This window comes from Castor canadensis, chromosome 1, assembly GCF_047511655.1.
Source record: "Castor canadensis chromosome 1, mCasCan1.hap1v2, whole genome shotgun sequence".
Classification (NCBI taxonomy): Eukaryota; Metazoa; Chordata; class Mammalia; order Rodentia; family Castoridae; genus Castor; species Castor canadensis.
Window position 1 is genome coordinate 202,508,145 of NC_133386.1, and position 16,855 is coordinate 202,524,999.

The window sequence follows — 16,855 nt, forward strand, 5'->3', positions numbered from 1 at the left end:
CAGCCCAGGCCAGACTCAGATTCTTGGAGTGAGGACCACTGGGAGGGCCTGGAGACAGAGAGCCGTAAGTGCTGCCCCTAGGAGTCACCCAGTCCTGGCAGGCCCAGGGTGGGGAGCTGAGATCCGGCCACCCCTTAGCAGGCTCCCTCTTCCCACCCCCAGGACAGGCGAAGGCTGAGCTGGCCCGGAAAAAGCGTGAGGAGCGGCGGAGGGAGATGGAGGCCAAACGTGCAGAGAAGAAGGCGTCCAAGGGCCCCATGAAGCTGGGAGCCCGGAAGTTGGACTGAACCCCTGAGGGCCTTCCAGCCACGGAGAGGAGAGCCGTGGATGTATTTATTGTACAAAGCATGTGAGCCCGGCAGCCCGGCCGGCACATCTCGTGTATATAATCAGAGTCACAATAAATTCTATTTCACATTCCTGGCCCGGGCTCACTTTAGCTCCTCCGAGGCAGCTGGGATCTGGTGCTTGCAGTCCCTGCCCAACTGCGGATGTGAACATCAATTTGCTTTAAAAGCCAAGAGTAAATTAAAGAGGCACGATCCGATTTATCAGTTTCTAGGAAACGTCCTCAGGGAGGAAGGCAGACCCAATACCACCTGTGAACCAGGCGGGGCTGCTATGGCCAACCTCGGGTGCCGGGGTGCGGGAAGGGGTCTGTGGGCCCCGGAGGGTCTCTAGGTCCGTGTCCTGACCTAGGAGCAACACGAGAGTTCGTCCCCAGTGTCAGTGGGAACCCCTGGGAGATCGCCGCAGCGCGGGCAGAGGGCGGAGTCAGCGGCGGCGCTGGGGCACGCAAGCCCCGTGCGGGCGGCTGCGCACGAAGCCTGCCTTGCAGACGCAGCGGAAGGAGCCGCTGGTGTTCACGCAGCGCTCGCTCTTGCACAGCAGCCCGCGTTGGTTCAGCTCTCGGCATTCATCGATGTCTGACAGGTGGGAGTGACAGGTGCGGACCTCGCTTAGCATCTAGTCCCCGCACCGTGCCGCCCAGCCCCGGCCCCGCCCTTCGGTCCCGGACGCGCTGCTCACCCACACAGCGGGCGCGAGAGGCGTCCAGCTGGAAGCCGCCGGGACACTCGCACACCGCGCCGCCCGGCCGGGGCACGCAGCGGCCACTCACACAGCGGCACTCATCCGAGTCCTCCTCTGAGCTGTCCTCATCTATGCCGGCCGGAGAAACACGGACATCAACACCACCCTGTTAGCCACTGTCCCTGCCTCTGCCCCCTTGGCTTCACTCACCTCTCGAGGGCTTCCCCAGCAGCAGAGGGCTTGTGTCCCAGAAGGAATTGCTCTCACTCTGGGACGTTGGGCACTGGGACCCTGGGAGGGATGGAAGAAGGGTTCAGCAACGTCGGTGGACCCCGGCCCTCGCTCCTATACGCCCCCCCAAGCTGGCTCACCGGCCCCGCGCGGCGGGCACGGGCGGCACTGGGTGCCCCAGCCCCGGCCCTGGCGACAGCAGCAATCGTCGAAGGTGAGGGCGGGTCCGGCCAGGGGGCCCACACACATGCCGTCCTCTCCGCGCTGGCCCCAGCACACTTCGCGTCGCTCCGGGGCACGCTCTGTGGAGTGGGACCTGTGCATCAGGAAGAAGCCCGAGGCAGGGACCGCCCGCCTCCGTTCCACCCCACCGAGTCGGGGACCGCGGCCCGTGGCTCCACCCGACGGGCAGGGCCCCGGAATGTGCCCAGCCCGACCGTCGCCCTCACCCGCCGGGCTCTCGGGGAGCTGGCAGTCTTGGCCGGAGGGCCCGGGCACCCAGGGCGGGTGACACTCGCAGCGGTGGGAGCCCGGTAGGTTGACGCAGCGGCCAGGGCGGCAAGCTGCCGGGTCCTGGCACTCGTCCACGTCTACGGGCAGCGAGGGGATGGGTGGGGGTGGCAATCACAGTCCGGCCCGGGCCCCGTCCCCTCCCGCTCCTCCAGCTGACCAGCCCGGGCTCACCCATCTCTTCAGGGTTCAGACACTGGCGCTGCGCGGGGCTGTACTCGGCAGGAGGCGTGCAGGCGCAGCGGTAGCCGCCGCGCGTGTTTTCACACACTCCGTTCCGGCAGTTCGACTCGTCCAGGCACTCGTCCACGTCTGCGGGGCGGAAAAGCGCTGGTAGTAGGGGCACAGCCTGAGTCGGCAGTTTGCGTGTCTTTCCACCACTTCCCAGAGCCCTGGGGCGGGATGCGCTCACCCACGCACTCCAACAGGTTCCCGTCGTAGTAAAAGCCCTGCTTGCAATAGCACTCGTAGCCGGGCTGCGTATTCACACACTTGCCCTCCTTGCAGATCTCCGCCCCGAACAACACGCACTCGTCGATGTCTGCGGGATGATGGACCCATGGGTGCCCAGCCACCTCTGTCTTACCTGGCAGCTGGAGCCTCCTCAGCTCGGGGCGAGGAAGGGGCTTACCGCTGGAGGAAGCAAACTCGGCGGGGCAGGCCTCACCCCAAGACTAGTGAAGGGGCGGGGCCTATCCGGTGCCCGCCTGACCCAGCCAGCACCCCCCAACCAAACCAAACCTGGGGGCGGGGCGGGGCTTACCACGGTGGGCTGGGATGCCGTAGTTGACAATGTTGTTGTCCTGCGTGTAACCCTTTCCATCTGGACAGAGGCTGTGAAACTCAGCTGCGGGGTGAGAGAGGCCGTGGGGAGGGAAGAAGGCACGACTGAGCGCGCACCTACGGACCCTCGGGCACAGGTCGGAGCTCTGCGCCTCCTTTCCCAACTACCCAAGGGGGAACCAGTTCCGCCATTTGGTTTCTAAATGAACAAACTGAGGCTCTGGGAAGGGGCTTGGCCGGCTCCTGACCTGAGCTGTAGACTGGACAGGGATAGATTTCGCAGTGATCACCCCAGCCGGCTCCGAGTGAGCAGCAGCACTCCTGTTGGGTGACATTGGTGGCCAATACGCTGTCGCAGAACACGGTGTCATCGAAGTTAAGGTAGCACTCCTTTTTGTGGTGGGGCTGCTCCACCTCTGAGGAGGGATGGCCGCTCACGGTCATGCAGCAGACTGCCTTGGCCCTGTCTACCCTGCCCACCCACTGCATCACTGGTCCATCCTTTCTCTGGCTCGCTCCTTTGGTGCTAGGTAAGAGCCAGGCTCCTCCTGAGGACCCAAAGAGGTTTGGCAAAAGGGATTTCTTTCTGTTCCCAAATCCAGGGGAGAGGGATCAGGACCCAGCCAGATCCCCAGCTGCAGGTGAGAGGAGTTGTCTTGTCTGAGAAGGGGATACTCACCCTCACAGCCATGCTGGTCCTGAGTGGGCGTGAAGCCCTCATCACAGACACAAACATAGGAGCCCTGCAGGTTCTCGCAGGCTCCATGGGGCAGACACAGGCCAGGGTCCTGGCTGCACTCATCTATATCTGTGAGAGGCAGGAGAGCAGGAAGCTGGTGCAGGAGTGGCTTTGAGGAGACCCAGCTCCTCTTTCCCTGGGGTGTCCCCCAAGGGCCTCACACTGGTTCAGAAGCTGAATTTCCACTTTGATTTCAAAGTACACACAACAGAAGTCCCCTTGAATCTGTCTGTGTGAATGGGTGAGGTATGTGATATTCACTGTTGTCATCCTTCATCAAACCTTCAATGATCCCCACTGACAACAGAATGAAGTCCTAACTCTCAGCTAGGCATCTGAGTTTGGTCTCCCAATATCTTTCAGTCCTGTCACCTTTTTTGTTGTTATTCTTTGAGACAGCGTCTCATTATCTAGCCCAGGCTGGCCTCAAACTCAACATCCTCCTGACTTCATTTCCCTAGTACTGGAATTACAGGCGTACACCACCACACTAAACCAGTTATCTTCTTGGTAGTGGGGAATGAAGTGTAAGTGAGTTGATGGGTTAAGCACATAGTTAGCTCCACAGAAACAGTCATCATTACTGTTATCCTTGTCATTCAGGTGAACAAGTGGAAGGATGAATGAGTGTAGAATGGATGAATCAGTGTAGAGTGGATGGATGGAAAGACAGAAAGCACACAGTGTATTGAGGGGATTACTGTGCCCTGCTACTCCTCTCAGGCACCCCTCAACCAATCCCTCATACCTTGGCACTTCCTGCCACCCACCAGCCTATGCCCCTGGGGGCAGAGACATCGGTAGGAGCCATTGGTGTTGATGCAGTCACCTCCAATGCAGGCAGCAGGGAAGTCACACTCATCGATGTCTGTGGGAATTCGGGGGGGGGGAGAGCCTCAGGGTCCAACCCCATATACACAGCCTGAGGCTGCCAAAGCCCCCCACCCCCAGCCCTAGTTTGCTCCCACACCCGTATAACCACATCTGCAATCTAGATCCAGGCAGCAGGGATCTTGGGGGAGGGAAGGCCAGGGAAGGCCAGGCCAGTGCCCCAGCTCTAGAACCCGCACCCTCACAGTGGCTCCGATCTCGTGACAGATGGTATCCAGAGAGGCACTGACACTGGAAGGAGCCTGGTGTGTTGGTGCAGATGCCATTGTCACATATGTCTCCCGCCTCACACTCATCCACGTCTGCAGGGCACAGAGGGGTCAGAGGGCCAGGCTGGGGTGGTCTCAGGCCTCTGCTATTCTTTTTCTGTTCCTGCCCATGGCCTGGAGGACCCAAGCTGAGCCCAGCAGAGCATGTGAGAAGCATGGCACCCACACCCTACTCCCACGTGGCACACCATGCCCTGGTGGCCAAGCCAGGTGCTTCCTTGATATCCACCCTCACCAAACAAGACGCACCCTCCCCACCTTCTATCCTCATACTACTCAGGGTTCCCCCAGCCCCCCCCATGCCTGTTTCCACTGTCCCTACTGTTTGCTCTCCCTCATCCCCTCCTGCTCAGTTTTCCCCCCACCCGCTCCCTTGTGTGTCCACAAAGCCTCTGCCAGATGCTTCTTACCTGGTCCACCCCCCTCGGCTATACAGACTCACCTCAACATTCCATAGCCCACACGGTTCATGGTCCAGGGTTCCAAGTGTGTATGTCTGACCCAAAACTCCCAACCCATTGGGCCCAGCTTTTTCTGGCATCACCCCTTGAGCTGCCTACAGGAACCACCCACTCAACTTGCCCAACATAGAGTTTAACATCTTCCTTCCCAAATGAGCTCTATACAGAAACTGGAGAAATGGCTCAAGTGGTAGAGCATCTACCTAGCAAGCCCAAAACCTGAGTTCAAACCTCAGTACCATCCAAAAAAGAAAAAAGAAATACCAAATGAGCTCTCTCCCAGAGAGCAGCACCACCAAACCTGACATCTGGAGGGTCTGTCATTTCCCTCTCTCCTCTACCTGGACATTCAACCAACAAGCCCAGGTAACTGGTTCTAACATCACACCATTTCATGGCCATCTGTAAGTCACTACTCTCTTCCTGCCTACTCCTATCTGTCATGATGTTCTTTCATCTTTCTTTGCTTGGCTAACTCCCATTAGTCCTTCAAGACACGAAGTTTGCCAGTGTGGATGGTTCACCCCTATAACCCTAGCTATTCAGGAGGCAGAGATCAGGAGGATGGGGGTTGGAAGCCAGCAGAGGGAAATAGTTCTCCAGACTCTATCTTGAAAATACCCAATACAAACAAGAAAAAAAAGGGGAGGGGGGAGCTGGTGGAGTGGCTAAAGTGGTAGAGAGCCTGTCTTGCAAGTATGAAGCATTGATTTCAAACTCAGTACAACCAAAAAAAGAAAAAAGAAAAAAAAAGACAAGAGTCCGCCTTCCTACCCTTTTGGCCGGTATTTCCAGGGAGCACCTCAGCTGCAGTCACGGTCCCTAGGCCTAAGCGCTACAGTTTCTCTGAATTCCAGCTCCCAGCCCTCCTCCTGATGCATAATAAACTACTGCAGGGGAGGACAACTAACAACTCCCTCCCCAATCTTTAATACTTTTTTTCTCATTCAAACTTAAGTAAAATGCTTTGCAAACGCAACTTGTGTCCTAAGGCCCTTCACTAGTGAAACGTGCCATAAGATCAGTGAACTGCTGGATAAATTAGTCCCCTCCCATCCACCTGTTTTACCCACTCCCTGACTTCAGCGTGTGAATGGCTGGCCTGCAGGGCATGCTGGACTCACCCACGCAACTGCGGCCATCTGGCGCGGGCGTGTAACCCTGGGTGCACGTGCAGCGGAAGGAGCCGGGGAGGTTCTCGCACCAGCCAGACAAGCACGGGCTGCCCTCAGCGCACTCGTTGATATCTGTAGTGTAGACAACTCGCGTTAGACTCTGCCGCACTCGACCGTGCACAATAGAACGGTGGATGGGTGTGGCTTTCAGGAGGCCCCGCCTTCGAGCCCCCCGCCCCCCCAACCCGCTCGCGGCCTCTAGCTCCGCCCCCACTCGGGTCCAGACCCCGCCCTCACCGCGGCAGGCCCCGCCCCCCTGGCTGCGATAGCCAGGCTGACAGGCGATGCACTTGAAGCTCCCGGGTTTGTTCTCGCATTTGCTATCTGGGCAGGAGCCAGGGTCCCGGCACTCGTCGATGTCTGCACAGGAGGGAGAAGGAGGTCAGGTCTGGGGACAAAGAGGGTGGCCCGCCTCTCGGGGTCCTCGGCAGAGCCTCCCTCCGTCACAAATTGTGGCAAATCGAGCCCTCTGGGCTCCCGGACCCCAACAGCCGAGCAGAGACAAGTGCAGGCCTCCCGCCCCCATCCCAGGTCGAGGGACAACTGAGGAACCCCTTTTGGTCTGGACGGGTCCCCCCACCTTCGCACACCGGCGGCCGGGAGGTTTTGAGCCGGTAGCCAGGGTAGCAGTTGCACTTGTAGTGACCGGGAAAGTTGATGCAGAAGCCACCGTCGCCGCACAGGTGGGGTTTGGCGCACTCGTTCAGGTCTGAGTGGGGGAAAGGGGGCGCGACCCGGGTGTCGCAGAGCGCTCCGGAGAGCCCGCCCCACCCAGCAAGCTTAGTGCAGCCCCTGCCTGGCGGCGCTCACCCACGCATGAGCGCCCCCCGGCGCCCACGTGCAGCCGGTAGCCGCGGTTGCAGTGGCAGTTGTAGGAGCCGCCGGTGTTCATGCAGATGCCCCTTCCCGGGCCGCAGGGTTCCGCCTCGCACTCGTTCACATCTGGAAGGACCGGCGGACCCGGAGACGTAAAAAGGAAGTTGTGAGCCAGAGCTGCTCGCGGAGCCACCCGACCCCCGCGCCCGCGCGCCCGGTGCTGAGCTCACCCACGCAGTAGCGGTGCTGTGGGTGCGACCGGTAGCCCGGGTTGCAGTGGCAGGAGTAGTCCGAGGGGCCAGGGACGCACTCTCCATGGCCACAGATGTTCTGATTCAGACGACACTCATCCGTCTCTGTGTCACGAGGCACGCGCGTGTGTGTGGGGGGGGTGGCTGAGCAGGGTGCGCTCACTTTCTGCCACATCCCCTGGGCACAGGATCACAGTCCACTCCTACTGACTCCAATACCTGAGCTACCTCACATGGTGACCTCGGGTTCCTGGCACACCCCTATTCCAATCCTAGGATTTCCTCCACTTCATCCCAGAAAACCCTAATGCTGTGAACCCAGATAGCTCCAAATCAGCGCCTCAGGTCTCTGTCATCTCTGTCACCTCGATGCTATAACCCTTAGTACTTTCATCCCCACTCATTCCAAGAGTCACCTCAATACCTTAAACCCTGTAGCCTCGGATACACCATATCCTCTAGCCAGTGACTTCATCCCTTGCCCTAGGGACCTGGGTTTCCTATTCCTCCTCCCAAGGCAGGCAGAAGCTGGATTCCCGGGAATCCTAACGTGAACTATGGCCTGCACAGGGAGTCCAATGCAGCCCTCCCCCACCGTGTAGACACCAAACCCAGGATTCCTTGCCTCCTCCCTCTTCCTCCTGTTGGTCCCCACCCTGACATGGCATCCCAAGGCTTTGCTGAACTCTGCTCTGCCCCAAACCCACATGGCCTGTGGGCTTGGCAGGCTGCTCTCTGCCTGGAGAACCTCTCCATAGGCTTCCTTAATACCCTCCCCCAGGTGTCTTGTCCTCCACATTCCCACAGCACCCAGGACAGCCATCTTCTACCCAAGCCCTCACCCCAGGAGCTCATCTAGGCTCAGTTTCAGTCAGGTTGGCAGCTATCTTGTAGCCACAATGACATGACATGACATGGGCTTCAGTCTGGCTCAGCTGTGTGACCTGAGGCAAGTTACTGAACCTCTCTGAGCCTCAGTTGTCTCATCTGGAAAATGAGGCAAGTAATGCTCACTTCAGAGTTTGAAAAGGTTAAATGATATTTTTATATCTAAAACTTTTCAGACAGCGCCTTTTCACAGAGGGGTTGCTTAGTCTGAGCTAACAATTATTATGGTGCTCCTTGCAGACACTTCCGGGAGCCTCTGGCAGCAAGCCCACACCTGCTAACAAGGCCCCATGCACTGGGCTTCCCATGGTTCAGAAACACCGATCTCTGTGTGGTTTCTCCCTCTACACCTGTGATTCATACTTTTGTTGTTGCCCAAACTTAACTGCCCTTGGAATGTTCTTTTCCTCAACCTGATGCCCCTCCCTTCCCCACTTCTCCTCTTGGCATTTCCAACAATCTTTAAAACCCGTCACCCTAGACCTCCTTTCGTCTTCTTTGGCTTATTTTTTCACAGCATTTGAAACATACTAGATTTTTACTTCTCTGATTTATTTAGAGATCACTGCAGCATGGGGGCAGATCATAGTGAACTTAGGAGACCTAAGTAGGTTTTTACGGACTGATCTGTCATTTGTCTGCTCTGCAAGAACAGCACAGTTTTTATCTGTGTTTGTTCACTGCAGCGTCCCCAGCACCTCAACAGGACCTGGCACATAGCACATTCTCCATGATGCAGATTGAATGAATGTATGCCCTCTACCACACTCCAGGGCCCATTTGAGGCCAGGGTGGGATCCTGGCTGCTCATGGGGACTTCCCCAGTGCCCAGCCCTGCACAAGTGTTAGCCTGTTGGCAGTTGGAAATGATTCGGGGGTGTGGAGGGTGGGAAGGAGAAAACAGCCTGTCAGGGTGTGGCCCTGATGGCTGGCCTTACCTGTGACCTGAGTGGGGGCCATCTCCACTGCACTGCGGGAAGGGGGCAGGTCAGGCAGTAACCGGTGCAAGGGAGGTGGCGATGGGCGGGAGATCAACTCTGTGGACAACAACACAGGCTCATCAGAAAGGGAGAGTGACCCAAGTTCCCTTCTCCCCGCCACTGCAAATTGCCCCCAACCTCCCAGTGACTTGATCCCCTGTGGCTGCAGTGCCCAGCTCACCTGGGTAGGGCCGGGCTGGAGAGGTGGTGGCGGTGGGGTGGCTCTGCTGTGCTGACAGTTCCTCACTCACTGGCTGCAGGTGACAGCAGCATGAGTCCTCCCTGTTTCCTTCCCCCCTTCCCCACCTGGGCTCTCATACTCACTGGGTCCGTGGTCACCCCTAAAAGGGAAGAAGATGGGGATATTAAGTTGGGTGGGAGAAGAGATCAGGCCTGAGATGAGCAAATGGGCCTGGGTTAGGTTAGGTCTCTAAGAGTTCAAAAATCATGTCCCTGAGTCAAGAGTCAGGGGTTAGATCCTGGGGTTACAGTATGATTGCTTAGTGGACAGGGGCCAGGTCTGGGGAGCAATGGTTGAGTAAAGTCCTGGGGTTACAGATCAAGCTTTAGGAGAATATAGCTCATGGTCAGATTTCTGGGTCATGGGTTGGGCTTGGGTTGACATGGATTATGGGCCAGCATAGTGACACATGTCTGTATTCCCAGCTTCTAGGAAGACAGATATTTGGAAGGATAGCAGTTTGAGGCCAGCCCCGGACAAAAAGTTAGTGAGACTCCATCTCAACAAACAAGCAGGGAGGTGATATACTTTATAATCCCAGCTATTCCAAAGGTATAAGTAAGAGGAATGGGGTTCAAGGCTGGCCCCAGGAAAAAATGCAAGACCATATCGAAAAAGTAAGAAAAAGCAAAAAAGGTCTGGAGATACGGCTCCTCAAGTGGTAGACTACCAGCCTAGCAAGTGTGGAGCCCTGAGTTCAAACCCCAATACCACCAAAAAAAGGTGGGGGAGGGGGCAAAATGTAAAGTCATATCTGTAGATCAGGGTCACAAGAGTCAGACCTCTCTCTTCCTCTGTGTCTTCCGATGGTGCCCGGCTGGGGCTCTCAGGGAGCTGCTGGGGTTTGGGTGGCCCATCAGGGTGCAGGAAAAGGGAGAAGTCACTTTCACCCTGGATGGTGAGCGTCTGGTGGGAGGTGAGGATGTGGTACCCCTTCCCAGCTGGGCAGATCTCCTTGAAGGCAGCTTCGGTCCAGACAGTGGATACACAAGTAAGCGTTTCCTGAACAGGTGCATGGACAGACAGCCCCCCAGCCTGGCCCTACACGCCTCTGACTCACCGGTGCCATCTGCAGGGCAGCGCTGACACCGTGTACCCCACGCCTTGCCCACACTGCAGCAGCAGAGCTGGCGGGTGAGGCGTGTGGTCAGGGGGTGCTGGCACTGGTGCTCAGAGCTCACCAGGCGGAAACACAAGCTTTTCTCCTCCGGCTTGTCCGCTGCAGGGGTGAGGAGGGGGGATGATGACATGAGCATCTGGCCCTGAACACTGCTCACCTCCCTCTGCCCAGCTGCTCCGGACTTTGCTTCTCTGGTCCAGACAACCCTTGACTCCATGTGGCCCCTGACCTCATGTGACCCCTTAAAGAGATGTGACTACTGACACAGCTAACCTCTCATTCTAGCTGTTCTGGACTTTACCCCTCCTTCCCATCAAGCCAGTGATCTATAGGACCCTGACTTCATATAAACCCTGACCCCATGTGACCTCTAATCTCAGGACCTTGGCCCCACTGATCCCTGATCCTATCTGCTCTGAAGCACATTCCTCCTGCAGTCTGGTCTCTTGTCATCTCTGGCTCTTGCTGTTTGCAGCCTTGCCCCTCCCACCCACTCCCAGGACCTGGAGCCCCCTCCCCAGTCTCACCAATGCACTGCGTTCGAGAGGGGCCTAAGCTATGGCCAGGTGGGCAGACGCAGCGATAGGAGCCAGGGTTGTTGAGGCAGTCACCATGGCGACACATGCCCGGCATTGCGCATTCGTTGATATCTGTGGTCATCAGGAGTTTAGTCCCTCTGGTCTGGGGCCATAGGATGACATCAAGCTGCTCCAAGAACCTCAGGGTCCTGCCCTAGGCCCCTTTAGGACCTCCCCCAGTGACCACTGTCCTGTCCCACAGCCCACAGAATCTCCTGCTGGCCATACCCTGGCAGTGGGTGCTGTTGAGCCTCTTGTAGCCCTGTGGGCAGTCGGCACCCACCTCCCCACGCACAGGTCCAGGCTTCTGCACCCCTGTGTCTGCAGAGAGAGGACAGCATGAAAGGGGATGGAGGGACACCGGGTCTGCAAGAGGGAAAAGGCGCTGGGGAGGGCAGAGAAGATGGAGGGGGAGATTTGCTGAGCACTGGATTGGAGACTCCTCCTAGCTATAGGAGGATGAATGGTGGCCCTGTAGGGGATCCACCCCTGAACCCAATAACTCACACTGCAACTGGGGGCACTTGTGGCACTTGCTCTGGCCCCAGGCAGTGCCAATGCTCCCGCAACAGTCTTCCTGCTTGGTGAGGCCGGGCAGAGGGTTGCTGCCACACTAGGGAGAGAGGTGTGATAGGGGATCACAGATCATACAGTGCTCCGTCCCTGCTCACCTCCCTCCTGAGACCTTCTCTCCCCTGCTACCAACCTGGGGACCCCCACTTTTATGCAACCCTGGAGGAGTTAAGGAAGGGCGACCCTAAGCGACAGGGGCGACTGAAGATTTACTCACTGGTTGCTTGGGCAGCGTGTCTTGGAAGCAGCGGCCCAGGGGCTTCTGGGTGGGTGGCCGAGGGTGCGGGGGCTTGGGGTGCGGCAGCAGGTGCTGGGAGGGGGCCGGGCCTTCGGCATTGGGCCCCTCAATGCGGTGCACTTGGACCGAGGCCTCGGGTGGATGGTGGACACGCACGTTCACCACGGGGGGTGGGGCCTGCACTGGGGGCGGGGCGCGGTGGCCTCAGGGCTGCGCTGCGCAGACGGTTGCTGCGCTGAACTGCTCCAGGACCGGCCCTAGCTGGGGTGCGGCCACCCTCGTGCCCACCCACCTCGGCGCCCTTCCCCGGGTTGCCCGTCGCTTGGTACCTTCCGCTGAGATCTGCCCAGGCCCCAGGGGCACCAGGAAGGCCGCATGCTGGGCAGGGGGCCCCTCCCCCTGCCCGGGAGGATCCGCGATCACCTGCACCGCATAGATGGCGTGCTTGCTGGCCACAGCCTCGCTCTCCGGAGCCAGGGGAGGTAGCGCTCCTGTGGACAGGGCCCCGGCCCGGCCCAACCCTGGGCCTGAACCTCCGGTGCCCCCACCAGCTCCTCCAGCGGGCACCTGGCAGAAGCGTCCCGTGAAGTCCGGGGGACACAGACACTGGTTTCGGGAAGAACACTGGCCACCGTTCATGCAGGGCAGAGGGCACACCACTGAGGAGGGGAGATGGATCAGAACCCAAGCCGACCCCCAACACCCCCCCTTGGCCTTGTCTTCATTTGGAAACATCACACTGTCCTCTCTAGGTCCCCAACACCCTTATACTCATGGTAGGTTCTGGAATCTTAACTTCTCAACTTAAATCCTAGCTAGGCCACGTGGTCACTTGTGTGACCCTTACTTCCTCTGCCCTCCAGTTACAGTCTAAGCCTCTGTATCGTCCCACGAACCATCTCTCCTCCTCCCCTGCCCTCTGCCCCTCCCCCGTGTCTGGCCATGCGCCATGCTGCCCAGACCCTCCTGGCTTCCTGCCTCTTTTGCATGTCTACAATCCCAGCATACCAAGAGAAACCTGCCCGAAGCAAAGCTCTGGCATGTCACAACCCCCCTCCCCCAACACCACACTACTTTCATCCTTGCCTGGATATTTGAGGCTCTCCACAGCCTAGAACCCTCCCTCGGCCCATCCTCCTCTGCTGTTCTTTCCATGTGCACTCCAAAGGCCTAAAATTCACCTCCCTCCTACAAGTGACAATCTTCTAGTGGTTTTATTCCTGCCTTTCCTTCCACCCCAAAGCCCTGTCCCCCAATCTATATGGTCAAGTCTGACCCTTCTGGGCTCAGCTTCTCCTCCAAAGCGTGCCTTTTCTTGTTCCTTCTCCTGAGTTACTCTATACGCAGCTCATCTGGCGCTTGTTTGGTTATATAGTTCTGTCTCTCTCCCACACTAGAAGGGTGCTTTGGAGAGTAAGGTCTAGTGGGCTTCAGCTTGGGGGCTGAGGAGCAGGCAGTACATGGGGATGAGTGGAGTGACAGCAAGAAGTGAGACCTCTGTTTCTCACATACTCCTCACATACTCCTCACGTGTGCTTCCAGCCTTGGGGCCCTGAGTTCCTACGCCAGCCCCAGCCCTTCTCCTGCCTGCCCCAAGGCTGCCCCGCTTTCCAGGGCGGGAAGGTGGCCATGGTGCTCTCTTAGACACCTGAAGGGCCTAGTAGGATCAGCTCTGGTCACTGGTCATTAGGGTCAGGCTAAGAGCATCCCAGTTGGGCTCAGCCCATCCTGCCAGGCCTCTTGGGACCAAGCCTCACAGGGCAGAGAGAGGTGTGTCCTGGGCCGGGGGATGTAGGATCATCTCCTTCCTGCTTCCCAGTGAGTCACCCACAGCGGTGAGGGTGACCTCCCAGTGACACCCGCCCACTGTGGCCTGGGCACTGAGCCTGGGGGATGTGGGCAGCACGGATGGAGACAGCAGCCTGTGCAGGATGGCCAGGGGGCCTGGGAGGCCAGGCATACATAATACACTCACATGCACAGTCATCACACACACACACACACACACACACACACACACACATTTCTCACACCAACACAGGCTCACTATGTAAATGTTCCCTTACACTCCCTGACAATGACTGCAGACACACACCCCAGACAACACAGACACAAACTAATCACAGTGTGCCATGCCAAAGCCTGTGCATGCCGCCATACACACAGGGGCTGTGTGTACACACACCCGTATGCACTCACACACACACACACCGCCCATCTCATGAGAACTGTGAACCACATGAGCGGGGCTCCCTAGGAATGTGTGAGAGGGGCTGTTTTGCTGGTGCCATCCTGGGCTCGGCCTAATTACCCTGTCCAGGAGGATAATTACTGCTGGGACACCTCCCCCAGCCTGGCCCACAGAGCCCCAGGGGAGTTCATGAGGGAGCATGGGAAAAGGGGAGGCCTAGGAAAAGGAGGGGCTGACAACCTGAACCAGCCCCCACCTCCAGGCCTGCACCCCACTTCTTAGGCCTCAGTGCCTTGGCCTCTCAGATGTCAGTAACTAACTCCCTCCCCTCAGCCCTGATCTTGGCTCCTCCTCCCAGAGAACGCAGGTGTCTACCCCTGGCAGGCTTTACTTTATACATTTTTAAAAGACTTCTGTTTCTTGGAGGGAAATATTTACCTCCTTTTCTGAGATTTGGTGCACCTACTCACATCCCTTATACTCCCTGTGTGCTCCCTTTTAGAACCCAGCACCTTCCTGGACGCCTGTGTCAACCAGGACTCCAGCCAAGCACCCCAAACTGTCACTCAAAGCCTCAAAGTCCAGATATCCATGCGATACTCCCCCACCCCAACTCTGGCCTCCAGGACTTGCAGCCTCCCAAGCCCCCTGATCCCCTGCAGCCCTAGATCTCTGCTCTCTGTACCCCAGCTCCCCATCCCTTATGCCCAAGACCCCACTATATATCCGGGCTGGTCCTGGTGCCTGTCCTTCCCGGCTTCCCCCAGCCCGAGCCCCCGGCCCTCACCCACGCGGAAGCCGGAGCCCGTGAGCGTGTCGGTGCTATGGCCGTTCTCTCCGATGAGCGTCATGTTGGAGCCCTGCTGACAACTGTCCCGACACTGGCCCTTGAGACAGGTCCGCTTGCAGATCACGGGTGCAAAGACCACCTTGAAGCGCTCTCGGGCCAGCGCCCCGCCCCCGCCGGCGCCCCGCTCGCCGGCCGGCCCCCCCTCGGCCCCGCCGCCCGGGCCCAGCAGCGGCAGCAGCAGCAGCAGCAGCGCCAGCAGCCCCGCCGCCCCCGCCCCGCGCATCGCAGGGGCCAGGCCGCGGGCAGCCCCTCGGGGCCCGGGCATCCGGGGTCGCACGACCCCGGGGGGCGCGCCCGGGCGGGGGCTAGGGGCCCGGCGCCGGTGGGGACCGAGGACTGGGAGTTCGGGAGAGGGCAGAGAGAGAGAGAGGAGCCGAGGGAGCCGGCGGGGAAGGGACAGCAGGGGCGGGCGGGGGGCCCAGTGCGAGGCCAAGGGATGGAGGCTGCGGGGAGCGCAGAAATTTCCCGGCCCGGGAGAAGCCCAGCCAGGCCCCGAACTGAGGCCGGAGAGAGGAGGCCGGAGCAAGTGGAGGCGGAGAGGAGGAGCGAGGCGAGAGGAAGGCCGGGCGGCCGGCCCGCTCCGCGCCTCCCCCTGGCCGGGCTCCTCTCCCGCGGCCGCCGGGAAGCAGGGAGCGCGCGGGGAGGACGCAGGGAGAAGTGAGCAGTTGTTTTCCCTGGCTGGAGCGCGGCGCGGCGGCGGCGAGGGGGGCTGGGACGCTGGCCCTGGGCCAGGGAGACAGTTTTTTTTTTTTTCTGGCTAAAGCGTCGTCGCTGCCGCCGTGCGTCCCGGCGGGCAGAGGCGGGGGGGTGGTAGGGGGGCGCTCCCCCAGGTGCCCGCCCCCGTCGGATCCGCGCTGGGCCCTTTCCAAGGAGCCCTCACCTGGGACCCGCAGCCTGTCCCGCCAGATTCCTCCGGGCGGGGCGCGAAGGATTTTGTGCACCTCCGCCCCGCCGCATCTAAGCGGGAAACCGAGGCTGGGGTAGGTGTGGGGGTGGTGGGGGTGGTGATGGGCCGGTGGGCTGGAACCCAGCTCTTTCCCAGCCGCCCCTGTACATGTGGAGGTCTCACAGCCCCAAAGTCACTTTTTAGTACTGATTCTCTTCCTTTGAGGTCAGGTCTCAGGAGGGTCACCTTTTGGCCAGGGCTCAATGAGGTCCCAGGAAGAAGCCCATGGTGTCCGGAAGAGGAGCAGAAAGAACAAAGCTAGAAACGCAGCTTCCCTGCCAACTACCCCCCCCCCCATTTGGATGGCTTCCTGATGCCCACCCTGCCATCTCCCCCCGCCATCTTCCCCTGGTCTGGCGGGGCTGGCGGGCCTGGCTCCAGGCCCCAGACACTCTGGAATCGCCAAGGTCTGAGCTCAGGGCCTGGCCCCCTTCCCAGGCTAACAGCCGGAGGAGGGGGACGCTGCTAGAGGGTTCAGGGGGCCAGAAGGGGCACAGCAGAGCCCCATGGCAGGGGTTGGGGAGGGGTCTTGAGTTTGGTCAAAGCTGGAGAGAAGCCAGGCTTGTCCACTGGTCTGGAGGGAGGCTGTGTTGTCTTGGGGCCAGGCCATAGGATGAGTGCCTGGCAGGAGACCCCCAGGAGCCAGTGTCTGACTCACAGAACTCAGCAGGGGGCAGGGGGGCCAGGGTCAGGACCATGCCAAGTCAGGGTGGAACCAAACCCTCTCCCAGAGCGAACCAGGAGTGGCAGTCTGAGGGAGAGAGGGGTTTGGACTTACCTTCAGGCACACAAAGGAGCAAGTGGCTTTTACTCTGAGGGTGAGTTTATTTGGATAGCTTTGAGGCCGTTTGATGACCCCTGCTTGAATTGCACAGTGGCTCAGGCCCTTGCTAAGTATAGCCAGGGATGGAGATGGAGGCTGGATAGCCTGCCCTGGAGGCCCAAGAGCAAGTAGAGGTGGTGGAGGAGAGTGAGAGGGAAGAGGAAGGCCTGGGTTCCCCAGGGGAATCCAGAAGGGCTGTGAGTGGGACCCCCCCCCAGGCTGTAGTCACTCTGAGGCAGGAAATAATACTGAATGCTTACCACCTGCTA

At 59.2% G+C, this 16,855-nt stretch overlaps 2 protein-coding genes across 12 annotated transcripts in view; one reads left to right on the top strand and one right to left on the bottom strand.

Moving 5' to 3' along the window:
* Scyl1 (SCY1 like pseudokinase 1) overlaps positions 1-417 on the top strand; it is a 13,058-nt gene extending 12,641 nt beyond the window's left edge. For 4 of the 8 annotated variants that reach the window (XM_020164905.2, XM_074049007.1, XM_074049006.1 and 1 more), the window contains exons 16-17: positions 4-64; positions 163-417. In XM_020164905.2, coding sequence (XP_020020494.1) covers positions 4-64; positions 163-287 — 186 coding nt within the window. In that variant the 3' untranslated portion in view covers positions 288-417. Of the gene's footprint in view, positions 1-3; positions 65-141 lie in introns of all 8 variants that reach the window. The other 4 variants (XM_074049004.1, XM_074049005.1, XM_074049009.1 and 1 more) reach the window with 2 other exon arrangements.
* On the bottom strand, positions 316-15,494 carry Ltbp3 (latent transforming growth factor beta binding protein 3). Of its 4 annotated transcripts, XM_020164904.2 has the most exons (28): positions 14,755-15,486; positions 12,106-12,435; positions 11,756-11,958; positions 11,473-11,578; positions 11,194-11,286; positions 10,915-11,037; positions 10,328-10,486; positions 10,050-10,232; positions 9,351-9,367; positions 9,208-9,280; positions 8,985-9,083; positions 7,138-7,263; positions 6,902-7,033; positions 6,672-6,800; positions 6,329-6,451; positions 6,041-6,163; positions 4,366-4,488; positions 4,044-4,163; positions 3,236-3,364; positions 2,805-2,972; positions 2,537-2,620; positions 2,186-2,314; positions 1,948-2,085; positions 1,713-1,853; positions 1,404-1,565; positions 1,243-1,323; positions 1,030-1,161; positions 316-926 (listed from the first exon to the last, which is right to left on the bottom strand). In XM_020164904.2, exons 1-28 carry the CDS (start codon positions 15,080-15,082, stop codon positions 775-777), a joined length of 3,906 nt encoding a protein of 1,301 aa, XP_020020493.2. In that variant the 5' UTR covers positions 15,083-15,486; the 3' UTR covers positions 316-774. The 4 variants fall into 4 exon arrangements, with proteins under 4 accessions (XP_020020493.2, XP_073905102.1, XP_073905103.1 ...); XM_074049001.1 differs by lacking the exon at positions 1,713-1,853 and having other exon boundaries at positions 14,755-15,494; XM_074049002.1 differs by lacking the exon at positions 4,366-4,488 and having other exon boundaries at positions 14,755-14,947.
* Positions 15,495-16,855: the final 1,361 nt, after the last annotated feature.